We start from the raw sequence: 14,939 nt of genomic DNA on the forward strand, positions 1-14,939 counted from the left end.
GGATCTAGGATGGTGGCCTTTGGGCTGATGTTCCCAGACCTCAAAACCATGGGGCTGATATTTGAAGAATCTGCCTCATGGTACTGGGTCAGGAAAGCAGTGATGCCCACCTTTGTGCAGATTCTCAGTGGTCAACAGTGTAGGAAAGATGTAATTCCTGAAATATGTGATGGAGTGAGATCTATCCTCAATTTGGTTCCTTCACACGATTTTTAAGCATCATTTGCCGCATCCAATTTCACGTACCAATGATTCAAACTTGAGTCTTTCTATTTTCTAACGTCATAGAAAATGGTATTTTTATTTGGAACTTAGGAAAATAAGTGGTGCATTAAGGAGAAGTAGAGGAGTGAGAAATCCTTCCTGAATTTTTTCACAAGAGTGCCCAGTGAAGTAAAACGAGGGTTCCACATTGGGGAAGGGGTGAACCCTCTGGAATAATGATGGGTAAACTCAAAGCATTTTATCTGTCAACCCCAGGGAGAGTTCCATAACTCCACTTTCAGGGGGCTCAGCGAAAGAATAAGGACCAAAGTCTACTCACATGGTCATTAACCACCCTGTCCTGGTTGCCAGTGGAGACTGCCTCCCATCAAACCCCGATTAAGCAACTTGACAGCACCTACCTGTTTTAATTAAATTTAGTATCATATTTGGGCTTCTCTGGTGGCTCAGACTATTAAGAATCCACCTGTAATGTGGGAGACCTCGGTTATATCCCTGGATTGGGAAGATCCCCTGGACGATGGCATGGCAGTCCACTCTAGTATTCCTGTCTGGAGAATCCCCATGAACCAAGGAACTTGGCGGGCTACAGTCCATGGAGTCGCAAAGAGTTGGACACGACTGAGCGACTAAGCACAGCACATCATAATATTTAAGCCAAGATATATCTTGGCTTTTCTATATTATTCCTAACATGTTAGCTCATTTTTCACTGTTTTGGATTCCTGGTTTGTTTGGTTTCTTCTGCATTCTCATGGTGCAGAAGAAAATTGGTAGCGTTAGATTTGGAAAGATTACATTATTGTCCCAGCTCTAAACATATGAGCCTGACCTAGCATACATCTATCAATCACTCACATTCTTAGTTTTTCTTCTGTAAAATGAGGATAACACAGTGTCTGCCACCCCAGGGCTGATGTGAGGATTAAATGAGAATAATGCGTGTGAAGTCTTTAGTACCGTTCCTACAGAGTAAGTCCTAAATTCATGTTACCTGTTAGTAGTCTTATTTTTATTATTGTATTACCACATAGCCATTATTATTACTATTTATGGCATATTATAAATTAAAAGAAGATCTCTAATATGAGAAATTGATAAATCTCTCTTCTCTGTCTCCCCTTCCCTGTCTCTCTCCCTCCCCACCCCCGCCCACACAGACTGGAGCTAGTCACTTTGTAAAACACTTGCAGTTCACCAACTGGCCAGACCATGGCACTCCTACTTCAGCAGAAGGTTTTATAAAGTATGTTCGTTACGTGAGGAAGAGCCACCTCACAGGACCCATCGTTGTTCACTGCAGTGCAGGCGTGGGCCGGACAGGGGTGTTCCTGTGTGTGGATGTTGTATTCTGTGCCATTGAAAAGAACTTTTCAGTAAGTGTATGAATTCAGCAGATACACGGATGCTGTTAGTAAACACTGTGCTTTTAACAGCCTTCTCATAGCTGGAGACTAATATTTGGCCTTCCAGAGCAACTGAGTCAATAGAAAACATGTCAGCTTTGGATACCTGCTTCTCACTTAACTGCTGCAGGTTCTTGGAGGTGGTTCTGAGGATTAAACTAAATACATAATGCAAATGAATGGCTTCAGACAATATCTGGAGTGCAATAAGTGCACAGTAAATATGAATTCATTTTTCTTTTCTTCCTTCCACCCACATAAACAGTTTTTAGAGTCTTGTTAAAGACTGTCAATGATGTGTGCCTATTTAGTTATTTTTTGGTTGCACTGCACAACATGTGGTGTCCCTGACCAGGGGTCAAACCTATGCTCTTTGCAGTGAAAACATGGATTCTTAACCAGTGGGTCACTGGGGACGGGCCAAAGTGTGTCTGGTTTTAATGAATAGAAATACATGCATGTGAGCACATTGGGGGAAAAAGTAGACCTCAGAGTTAATGAGAGGTCCCTGGGTCTGACTGCTAGTTTGCCACACACTTTAGATTTTGGTGACTTTGTACAAATTGCTCATTTTCTCTGAAATCTAGTTTTCTTATACATAAAATAAGGATAATAATATTGCTGGGTTTGAGTCAACCATTAACAATTCTTTACTTTCTTCCTAAATTTGGAACCAGCTAAGAGACAGACACAGGAATTAGACATGTAGTGACTTTACTGTTACCTTTATGATTGATTAATTGGGGACATGACTTTAGATTTGTGCCCCAGAAGGCCTGCTTTTACTGAACTGCTTTCCCCTGTGCTGCAGAAGTGAGGAGGGGAAGACATTTGTTTACTTAGCAGGCACTTGGGTTGGGGAGGGTGGTGCCTCTCACCATGTCTCCAAGGAATAGAAAAGTCCACAGCTCAGTCATAAGGCAACAAGGGCTGGGAGGCATTTGTCCTGATAGGCAAATTCTGCGGTTATCTTATTATCAGCATAAATGTTAAATCACTGCTCTATCAGGCTATATATAGTTATACTCCAACAGTGACCAGGTCTCCCCTATGACAACAAATTGGTTGCGTAAGTTCTACATGTTTCCATCCTAAGATCTCATTATGTCAGGGATAGAAAAATGGCCTCTACCAGGGACTCTTTAAAGGATAGAGACAGAGGAAGTCTCTTCTTCTCAGAAGCTTGAGCCAATATCTCCTAGCATTTCCCTGTTCCTGATTCAGTTATAGCCCTTTCCCTAAACTAACGACTGTGGGAGATGCTGGTCCATTAAGGTCAGTCAGGACTACTCTAAGCTATGAGGTTGAGAATAAAAAAGTAACGGTTTCCTAAAGCAAACTGAGAGTTTTATTACAATGAATATAAGCTGGGTGGTCAAAAAAAAAAAGACAAAAAAAACTAAAAAATGCTGAAAATTTCAGTACTATGAATCTGATGTTACCTGTTCCTGTAATTAATGTTGTTTTATCCTTTTAACAGAAAATACATTAGCATAATTTTTATTTTATATATTCTTCACCATAATTAATTTGTTTATATTTTTTCTTATTTTATATACCTTATAGAAATTGTAAAAACTATAAATATTGTATTTTATGCTTCTAAGGAGCACTTTTTCCCCCTGTCGTTATACCTTTTTTAAACTCAAAATGTGCTTTATAATAAGTCATCTGTCAGCTTAAATGACAGTGTTTTTCTTAGCAGTATGTGAAATAGTGATGTATTTTATCATTAAGGATGCTTAGATTTGACGGAAAGTGGTTCAGAAATAGGAAATGCATCCATTGTTGGCTTATTGGCTTTCCATTAGAGGCTTGAGATGTCCGGTATCCTTACTGATGCCCATCTCCACTCTTTTCAGAAGTTTTGTCCACCAGAGGTACTCAAAGTATGGTCTTGGACCAGCACCAATCTGTGAATGTTTGTTATTTGCAGAAAGATAAGTTTTCTGAAATTTAGAGTAAGCATTTAGAAACTTTTCAAAGCAGTTTGATGTATTTCAGAGACATCCAAGAGCATGACAGTGGGTTGGTCTTGGTAAACAGGATGCAGACCAGTTTGTGTGTTGTGTAACTCACACAGGGAGTCTTACATGCTACAAGCTGCTTATCAGCCATGTGTGACTGACATTTTAAGATTAGTTTATCAATTATAACTCTAAAGCATATGAAGGTCTGAGAAAATGTAATGATTTATTTCTTTTTACTGTTATTTTATAGTCAGTTTTATTTTTAAGTAAGCTTGCTTAAATATCCTTAAAACACTGAGAATAAGCTGGCTCTTCTCTTGACGAAAAACTGAGATTGTTCTGTAGTTGAAACATTCTCAGTAGAACTTTCCCCTCTAACCATCTTCAGCATACAGTAACAGTTGTTAAATATCAGTTACCATATTATCATGTAATGAAGTGAATAGTCCAAAATTTAACACATTAACCTTCACAAAATAAAAAATACTTACCATATCACTAAACACACTGTCTTGTTCATTCAGAAGGGGTTCTTTGGTTTTTGTTTTGCTTTTTTTTGGTGGCAAGACTATTTTTAAAAATTTGTTTTTAAGTGGAGGATAATTGCTTTACAATGTTGTATTGGTTTCTGACATACAACAACATGAATCAGTCTTAAGTATATATATGTACCCTCCTTCTTGAACCTCTCTCCCACCCACCGCCCCATCCTACCACTCTAGGTTGTCACAGAGTACCAAGTTGAGCTCCCTGTGTTATATAGCAACTTCCCATTTAGCTATCTGGTGTACATATGGTAATATATATGTTTCAGTGCTACTGACTCAGTTTGTCCCAACCTCTCCTTCCTTCACTGTGTCTACAAGTCTGTTCTATATATCTGTGTCTCTATTCCTGCTTTGCAAATAGGTTCATCAGTACCATTTTTCTAGATTCCACTTATATGCGTTAACATACGATATTTGTTTTCCTCTTTCTGACTTATTTCACTCTGTGTAACAGTCTCTAGGTTCATCCACCTCACTAGAACTGACTCAGATTCGGGGTGAATTCTTTAACCTGTGTGACTCTCTCAGACTGTTTTCTTATCATTGTGGTTCTACTATCAGAATATAATCCTACGCAAAACTTAAGCTCCAAATTACATTTGATGACAATGTAGTACTTTGCAATTTCATGACGTTTAAAATTAGTTCATTCAGTTCAGTTCAGTTCAGTCGCTCAGTCGTGTCCGACTCCTTACAACCCCGTGGACTGCAGCACGCCAGGCCTCCCTGTCCATCACCAACTCCCGGAGCTTGCTCAAACTCACGCCCATTGACTCAGTGATGCCATCCAAGCATCTCATTCTCTGTCCCCTTCTCCTGCCTTCAATCTTTCCCAGAATCAAGGTCTTTCCCAAGGAGTCAGTTCTTTGCATCAGGTAGCCAAAGTATTGGAATTTCAGCTTCAGCATCAGTCCTTCCAATGAACGTTCAGGACTGATTTTCTTTAGGATGGACTGGTTTGATCTCCTTGTAGTCCAAGGGACTCTCAAGAGTCTTCTTCAACACGACAGTTCAAAAGCATCAGTTCTCCGATGCTCGGCTTTCTTTATGGTCCAACTTTCACATCCATACATGACTACCGGAAACACCGTATTTGTGAGCAACTTTGTGCTGTTTAAAATTAGTTAGTTGTGATTGCCAGTAATAAAACAGAAAAGGAAAAATTCTTCCTTCTTATCACTTCATGTTCAAATCACACATATACTGAGTCATTATATTAGCAGTAGCTCTTATTCGATAAGTTGCGATGGTAAATACTTTGCTACTTTTGTTTTGTGAGTTGGTACCACTCTGCATCACTAGCCAGTCCCTGAATTTGTCACCCTGTGATTTCATTAGAAAATGGGACTTTATCTTTTTCTGCCACACCTTCACTCCAAATTTTCAATAAAACACTTTCAGTATGACTTCTATCACCATTGTCTGGTTGTTGTGTAGGTGTTTTTAATCTTAGCAGTTCAAAGCACTATTTTTGTAAGTCTACAAAGTATTTATGTTTCATGTGAAATATTGAACATGAGATTTTAAATTTAGTATTCTTTAAAATAATTCTTTTGTCTTGAAGCCTATTTCTTTTGTTCTGTAAGTGACAAGTAAATTTTAATGGTTTCTTTGCTATGTTAGCCAGTACATCTTTGCAATTAATACAAGTGTGGTTTTAGCAATTCACAATCAATAATGCTCTAAACTCAATATATGATGAATCATAATTCTAGGTAAAATTAAAATGAACTCTTTTGGTCTTCATTTCTTTGAAGTTACTTCCATTATTATTATTTGGTTAACCACTAAAGCTATCTTCAGAAAAGCTGTGCTTTTCTTGAGAAGACAATCCAGTGACACTTCTTTTGCTATCAGTAAATTCAGGTTAAAAATGAATAATACAAATTTATTTCCATAATTTGCCTAATCTTAAATTATAAATTATAAAACAGACTTCCAAGAAACAATGGCTTCTAAATTCAATGAAGTTGAATTTTTATCATATTTCCTTTTAAGGATCGTTCTTTTGGTGTCAAGTTTAAGAACTCTTCACCTTGCCTAGGTCCTAAAGAATTTTTGCTACGTAATTTCTTAAAGTTCTGTAGTTTTATGTTTTATATTTAAGTCTGTAGTCCATTTTGAGTTAATTGTTTTTTATAAGGGGCGAGGTTTAAGTCAAGGTTCACTTTTTTTTTTTTTGCCTAAAGATGTCCAGCTATTAAGTTTCCTTTGTTGAAAAGGCTATTCTTCCTCCACTGAATTGCTTTTACACGTTTGTCAGAAATGATTTTGAATATTTGTTTGGGGCCTATTTCTAGTTCCGTATTCTGTTTCACTGATCTATATATCTATCCTTTTGCCATTACCACACTTTGGATTCCTGTAGCTATATAGAAAATCTTAACACAGGGAGAGTGATTCTTTCTCTTTCAAAATTGTTTTAGCTATTATAAGTCTGTGCCTTTCAATATACATTTTCAAATTAGCTTTTCTATGTTTATAAAAAAAAGCTTGAAGAATTTTGATAGGACGAATTTTACTATGTTGGATCTTCCAATATGAATGTGGTATGTCAACTTATTTAGGTCTTCTTTGATTTCTTTCATCAGCATTTTGCTATTTTCATCATACAGCTTCTGTACGTGTTTTGTTAGATGTATCTTAATTCATTTTCTTTCAAGCTGTAAATGGTATTGTGTTTTTACTATCATGTTCATTGTATGTACATGTATGTACAAATGCAGTTGATTTCTTCATGTTGATCTTGTATCCTGTGATCTTGTTGAACTCACTTGTTGGTTCTAAGAGGTTTTTTTGCCCTGTTTTGTTCTATTTTTAGATTCCTTGAGATTTTCTACATAGATGATCATTCCAGCTGTAAGTAGAGACACACATCTCTTCCTTCCCAATGCATTTGTTTCTTATTTCTTTATCTGGTCTTATTGCACTACCTGGAACTTCAAGTGTTGTATTGAAAACAGGTAGTCAGAGCAGACATTCTTGCCATCACTAATATTAGGGAGAAGGCAAATTCAGATCATTTGTTCTGTGAAAGACCCTATGAAGTAGATGAAAAGACAAGCTACAGACTTGGAGAAACTGTTTGCAACCACATTTCCAACAAAGGTCTCACACCTAGAATTTGTAAAGACTTTAAAATTATAAGTAAGCAAGCAATTCAGTTAGAAAATAGGTAAAAGACATGAAATTTCAATGATAAGGATGTATCAATGACAATCACATGATAAGAGGCTCAACTTCATTAGTCTTTAGGTAAATGAAATCAAAGAGATTTCAAACCAGTCAATTCCTTAAAGGAAATCAACCCCTAATACTCTTTGGAAGGACTGATGTTGAAGCTCAATGCTTTGGCCACCTGATGCAAACAGCTGATTGATTAGAAAAGACCCTGTTGCTGGGAAAGATTGTAGGCAGAAAGAGAAAAGGGCGACAGAGGATGAGATGGTTGGATGGCATCACTGACTCAAGGGACATGAGTTTGAACAAACTCCAGGAAATGCTGAGGGACAGGGAAGCCTGGCATACTGCAGTCCTTGGGGTTGAGAATAGTCGGACACAACTTGGCGACTGAACAACAACAACAAAATGAAGTTAAAACCATGATGAAATATCACTAGATATTGATTAGAAAGGCTAATATAAAAAATGACAATACCAAATGCTGATGAAGATTTGAAAAAAAACTGGATTAGTTACACATTGCTTATGCTTCCCAGGTGGCTCAGTGGTAAAGAATCTGCCTACTAATGCAGGAGACATGGGTTTGATCCTTGGGGCAGGAAGATCCCCTGGAGGAGCAATGGCAACCCACTCCAGTATTCCTGCCTGGAGAATCCCACGGAGAGAGGAGCCTGGTGGGCTATAGTCCACAGGGTCTCAAAGAGTCAGACGCAAGTGAGCCGCAGCAGCATACATTGCTTATAGGGATGAATGTAAAATGGAATATCCAGTCTGGAAAATAGTTTTCAAATTTCTTTAAAAAAAAAAAAAAAAAACAAAAGCAGAACTAAACTAAACTTACCATATAATCCTAGCAATAACACTCTTGGGTGTTTATTCCATGGAAATGAAAGCTTCTGTTCACATAAAAACCTGTATGTATGTGTTCATAGCAGATCTATTTATCATTGCCCCAAACTGGAAAAAAAACCTAAATGTCCTCCAACACATCCATACTGTGGAATACTATTTAGTAATAAAAAGGAATGAACTATTGATATACTCAATTTGCATGAATCTCAAACAATTAGCAATGACAAAAAGTCTCAAAAAGTTGGATATTACATGATTTCATTATGTAATCCACTTGAAACAACAAAACTGTAGAGATTCAGAACAGATTACTGGTCGCCAAGGGTTGAGGATTGGAGTGGGTGGGTAGTTCTAATAGATAACAGGAGGAAGGTGGTATAGTTATGCATCTTGGTTGTGGTTGCAGTTACATGAATCTTCACATGTGATAACTTTGTATACAATAATACATGTATGCCTATGCTGACAAATGATTGCATGTAAAACTGGCAAAATCTGAAAAGTCTGTAAATTATACCAGTGTCAATTTCCTTGTTTTGATATTATACTCTAGTTGTATAAGGTGGTATAATACTAGATGAAAAGATACAAACTATCCCTGTACATTTTTTGCAACTTACTATGTATCTATAGTTATTTCAATATAAAAATATTTAAAGGATTAATTAAAATTTTAAGTTATAGTAATGAAAAGTTATAAAAATAAAGGAATACTTAAATTTTCTCTGATTTTTATGTACTTTTGGATGATAGTTGACAGTTGACAAACCTTAAATTTCACGTGGTCTTACTGCACATGACTGGTCCTCAGCTTGCACCACATGTGACTTTTCAAGCAAGTTGAACAACACCTGATCTGGTCTATATCCTTTTCCACTGATGAGGCTGCTTGGTGCTACACCACTGTCAGATTGCCATTAAGATTTTCTAAACGCTTGTTACCAGTTTCTGGAGTTATCTCATTTTGGTCTAGCAACAGCCTTTTGCAGACCTGCACCAGCTTAGCGACCACACTGGGTAGTGCTGTTCTCTGAGCACAGGTGCAGAATCTGGTGTTGGGCCAACTGTTGCTCAGGGTCTCCATTTGAGTTGAGAGGGCTCTTTATATGAGAAACAGCTGTGTTACTGTTGTGGCCAGGAAAGGTTTTCTATGCTTCAGACTCTTGCAGAATCACAATGCTGCTTTAAGTTCTCCCTTTGGAGAACAGAAAGTATACACAGGGGCAAATTTGTTGTTATTTCTTTTGGAGAACGTTTCTTATTATAAATGATTGCTTCCTGCTTTTTCCTGGAAACCCATTTGAACAAGTCTTCCTTATCCACTAGACTAGGTTAAACATAGTACATGTTCCTATGACTGAAAATGAGAGCTTGCTAGTTAAATCTTGAGATATCTTTTACTGGAAGGAAGTGTGGCGTACAACTTAGGCATCTGTGGGTTTTGTGTTTTCCCCCTCCGGATAATACAAAATTACTGTCATCCTGTTACAGTTCAACATCATGAATATAGTGGGCCAAATGAGAGAACAACGTTGTGGAATGATCCAAACAAAGGTAAGTCACACCACATAAACTTTCACAAGAGCAATAATGATATAAGGATGAATATTACATTGTAACATACATTGTATAGCACATTACAATTTGTAAAGCTCTTTTACCTACACAATTTCATTGAATTCTCACTGTCTGAGGTAAACATAAGTTATGCTCTGACATTATTGATGAAGTACCTCAAGTCCAGAGCAATGAAGTTTGTTTTGTCAGAGAGCAAGTGTAGGAACCAAATCTGAAACTGAAGTCTCATAATGCCCAAACACATGCTTAGTCCATAATGCCATGTTATTTAAGTAATATATCTAAAGTTATTTTCCATAAATTTATGAATGGCAATTTTAGGACATTTATTTGCAACTAAAGTATCAGTCATTGGCATGTTATAAAAGAGATAGCATAAATATAACAGATATTAGTTATGCTAATCATTGAAGGGTCAAGAGAATATGGATAATGAAAACAAACAGGTACCCCTAAATCTTTTTTATGGTTTTTTAAGGCAATGTTCAATGATATGAAGTATTTCCTTTGAACTAGGGTTGCCTAAGAGATCTGAGGCTACATCTTTAAAAAGTTTAAATTTGATTCATCCAATGGAGATATAAAGAGACTGATACTGAGTCAGATTCCCCCCTCTTCAGTTAACTAATTCTAGACCAAAGACTGTATTATTACTGTTTATCTTCCTGATGCTTTAAAAAATGTATTTATATAAAGAAGTTCTTGGTTAAATGTTAACCTTTTTAATGCACTTCTTTTTAGGTTAAGGCACTCTTTTTAGGTGCTTTGTGGTTAAAAATAACAAATGTCTTTTCTGAAAGTGGATATTGGTATTCAATTAACATTCCATTGTTTTTCATATATGTGTGTGTTTAGGAGCAGTATATGTTTTGTTATGAAATTGTGCTTGAAGTTCTTCAGAAGCTTTGGACTGTAAAGTAAGACAGACTTCTATTGCCTCACACTTGAAACTATTAGCAAGTGACTTGGAGCCTCCTCTTAAAGAACATGTTCGAGCTGTGCTTGAAGGGCTTTGCTTCTACAAATGTGCTTTCTTGGTATATCATTTGACTTTCTGACAATTCCCTGAAGACAGTACCATTTGATTTGGGGTAAATGGCATTTACCCACTGATCTTACTTAGGTAATATCAAATACCTTCCCATATTTTCCCATGAAATGAAAGTTATATAAAACAACTTCCGTCTATTTGGTTGAAGAGATTACAGAACCCAGTAAAGGATTTAAACTGTATTATTTAAGATTTTATTTGGAAAGACAGCTGGAGGGAGCAGAGAATTTTCAGAATCACAAGATCGCAAGATTATATCATGATCTCTTATAAGCATTTTCAAGACAGATAACGTATCCGTGTTTTTTAGCTAGAGTCTGTACTTTTAGGTGGTATTTGAATAGCTTAGGTCACTGAAGAACGCAGTTAGAAAGGGTCAACTTTCTATGCAAATTGGATTCCCTTTCCCTTTAGTTCTCTACTCCTGTGGAGCCCCGGAGACCTCAAAGGACAAGCTGCCTTTCTAGAGCAGCTGGACAAGGTCTGGGAAGCATTTTCATGGGTGGGCAGAGTTCCTCCTCTCCATCACTTGAGCACACTGGCGAACAGTCCAAAACTAAAATAGATGTTTATGTAGAAAGTCCAAGAGGAAATTTTTGCCCGTTCTTGAGTTCTTTCCTATCCCACCCTAACACTTAACATATTAGTCTGCTTTGTTAAAAGCAAACATTACATTTTACTTGCCTCTTGATCTCTGCCCTTTAGCTTTAGAGGGCAATAAACTTGATATAAGCTTTATTACGTACTTCTAGGTATCTGTTACGCCAGATATATTTTTCAAACTAAAATCTATGATTATTATTTTATTCTTCAGCATTCCATTAAATCATTTATTTCCATTACTGCCCCACCTCTGCCATAACATTTAGAAGTTGGCTTTGGGAACCAGATTTTGGAGAACCAAATTCATAGTTGTGAAAATGAAAACTTCCATATTCTGTTTTTGAAAAGATGTGGCCATTATTAAATTCATTTTATTATAGGACTTTGCCTCATACAATTACAGTGATATTTTTGTCAAGGAATTTTAGTGACCAGTTATACTTGATTATAAACTATAAAGCAGGTGATACATGTCTTTGTATGATGTAATTCAGTTGAAATCAGAGTAGTCTTTGCGTTGTACTGAGAAAGTTTCTAATATTAATCCGTAAGTCTTGAATTTTTAAGAGCTTATTTTGTTCCCTTAGCTGAATGAACACTTGAAGAGATTGAATTAAAATTGATGCTTCTCATTTTAAAAATAATTAAATGCTGGAAATGTAATTTATATTAAATGAATTGATGATTTTACCTATTTACATTGTTTTTGTAAATAATAATCTGTGCTAAACATTAATTTTGATGATTGGCTTTTAATATTTATATTACTAATTTTCTTTTCTCTCATAGTAAAATAATAAATATAATGTACAATAATATTTCTGAAAAGGATTCTATGCTATTATTTAAATTGAAAGATTTACTATGTATTGCCTGAAGTATTTTTATTATTTGGACCTTGAAATGTTCATATAAAGAAAATTTCCACAATTCTTGATGGTAAACATGTTTCTTCTTTAATGTGTGCCTCATATTTTTATAGCTGGACTAATTTTTAGTTTTTCAGAGAAATAAGTAAATATGAAAATGCTAATTGCATTTGTTTTTATTTCATTTCGGGGAAGTGAATCCTGAATTGAAAATTTTTGACTAATTGAAATACTAAATTTTATACGAATAATAAATCAATTTTTGCCTAGGATATGAATATGAAACTCCCACTAACACCTATATGAGTTTATAAATGCTTATTTAGAGGAACTTTTAGAACATTTAAATATAAGCACATATGTACATGTTAGCTTTCAACTTTAAGTACATAGTTTAAATCATATGTTCTTGGTGAATTTATATATTGGATGCAGACTTTTCAGAAATAAATGTAGATTTTATGCTCATGTAAGTCTTACCAATTTATTTTTCTTTTGGACCTTTCACCTCCAATTTATCTAAAGGACTATTGAATTTTCAATTAAGTTTACAATTGTTACTCAAAGGTCATTTCAGTGATTTATTTATACTGAAAAATTTCAAGGAAAACACCTTACATAACTTTAAAACAAATAAGTTTCATTTTCCACTTATTTTTTCTCAATCTCCAGGAAAAATTAATTTTCTTCAATGTTGTCTTGAAGTTCAGGTAACTAAACCAGAAGATTGGAAAGTATTCATTAAATAAGTCAGCAATGGGATGATGAATCGTTCAGTGGGGAACTCCATTGTGTCCACTGTCACAATCAAAAACTAATAACTAATGACCTCATAATGAAACGATTTGAATTAGAAGGAATCTGAAAAGATATCTGAGGCAACCATCATATCTGAAACTTCAACATTTTTTAAACACTACTAGCAAGCATCATCACATTTGGAGATGAAAAAATAGTCTTCTGATTAACAAAACAGTACCTCCTGTTAGCACTATAGGTGAGTACTGCTCTAGAGTTCGGAGAAGGTGATGGCACCCCACTCCAGTGCTCTTGCCTGGAAAATCCCATGGACGGAGGAGCCTGGTAGGCTGCAGTCCATGGGGTCGCGAAGAGTCGGACACGACTGAGCGACTTCACTTTCACTTCTCACTTTCATTCATTGGAGAAGGAAATGGCGAGCCAGTCCAGTGTTCTTGCCTGGAGAATCCCAGATGGGGGAGCCTGATGGGTTGCCGTCTCTGGGATTGCACAGAGTCGGACATGACTGAAGCAACTTAGCAGCTGCAGCAGCTCTAGAGTTATCTAGCCAATGCAATAAGATTACAAAATGGTATAATTGGCATAAGTGTTAGAAAATTGGAACATATAATCTTTTGTTTCGATATTTTGCCCACCTAGAAATAGTGAACTCAAGTATAGTATTAGAAAACTCATTATGAAGTATGGATAAAAAGATATCTATGCACCAAAAATTAATCTTTCTTTATATCAAGGGTCAGCAAACTAGCCTGCAGGCCAAATCTGACCTATTGCCTATTTTTGTAAATAGAGTTCTAGGACCGTTTCTTTGTATATTGTCCTTAGCTGCTTTTGTGCTGCAGTGGCAGTGGCAAGGTGGTAGAGATCATAGGGCCCATAAAGTCTGAAATATTTATCATCATGACCTTTTAAAGAAGAAGCTGGCCAACCTCTGATATATATCTCTAATGGGAAAAGCATCTCTGAGCAATAGGGATATGTAACATATGTATTTTATAAAATGTATAAAATACTGAAGGTTAAACTTACTGGGAACTTGACCAACCGATGCTGATGTTCTGAATGAATAGTAAATGCACGAGCCATGATATTTTGTAATGAAAAATTAATTGTGAGGAAGGGAGAGGGTTTGCCTTAGCAATAATCAAAGTATTGTCCAAAGTCACAGTAATTAAAACAATGTGATACTGGTATAGGGATACATAAATTGTTCGGTGGAACAAAATAGTCAAAAAATAGACTCCATAGACTCATATATATTTGTGAATATTTAATACATGTGTGTGCATGCTAAGTTGCTTCAGTCATGTCTGACTCTTTGCAACCCTATTGACTGTAGTCCCTGCCAGGCTCCTCTGTCCATGGGATTCTTCTGGCAAGAATACTGGAGTGGGTTGCTATGTCCTTCTCCAGAGGATCTTCCTGACCCAGGTCCATCTCTTAAGTCTCCTGCATTGGTAAGCGGGTTCTTTACCACTAGCACTGCCTGAGAAACCCATTTAATTTAATACATATTGTATGTGAAAAATGGCATTTCAAATCCAGAGCTTCAAAATATATGAAACTGATAGAACTGACAAAACTGGAAAGATAGAAAAATCTTCAACTATAGTTAAAGGTTTTGCCTCTTAATAGTTGGTAGAATAAATAGATGGAAAATCAGTAAGGATGTAAAAGAGTTGTAGAACAATATCAACCTGCTTGACCTAGTTGACATTTGTAGAGAACTGCACCAAACTATGTCAGAATATACACTTTTTAAAGTGCATGTGGAATATTCACAAACAGATTATATTTGGGGTTCAAAATAGTCTCAATATAATTAAAAGGAAAGGAACTACATGTTTATGGAATTAAATGGAGATCAATGCTATAAAAGTATTTTGAAAATTCCA

The 14,939-nt window shown here is 36.1% G+C and overlaps 1 protein-coding gene across 1 annotated transcript in view; it reads left to right on the top strand.

Annotated features, from left to right (window-relative positions):
• PTPN20 (protein tyrosine phosphatase non-receptor type 20) overlaps window positions 1-11,873 on the top strand; it is a 30,456-nt gene extending 18,583 nt beyond the window's left edge. Inside the window, exons 7-9 of the mRNA XM_043477293.1 lie at window positions 1,386-1,601; window positions 9,676-9,738; window positions 10,618-11,873. Of these exons, the coding sequence (XP_043333228.1) occupies window positions 1,386-1,601; window positions 9,676-9,738; window positions 10,618-10,683 (345 nt within the window). The 3' untranslated portion in view covers window positions 10,684-11,873. The remainder of the gene's footprint in view (window positions 1-1,385; window positions 1,602-9,675; window positions 9,739-10,617) is intronic.
• The last annotated feature ends 3,066 nt before the right edge of the window (window positions 11,874-14,939 follow it).

Source organism: Cervus canadensis, chromosome 8 (assembly GCF_019320065.1).
Source record: "Cervus canadensis isolate Bull #8, Minnesota chromosome 8, ASM1932006v1, whole genome shotgun sequence".
In the NCBI taxonomy this organism is placed as follows: domain Eukaryota; kingdom Metazoa; phylum Chordata; class Mammalia; order Artiodactyla; family Cervidae; genus Cervus; species Cervus canadensis.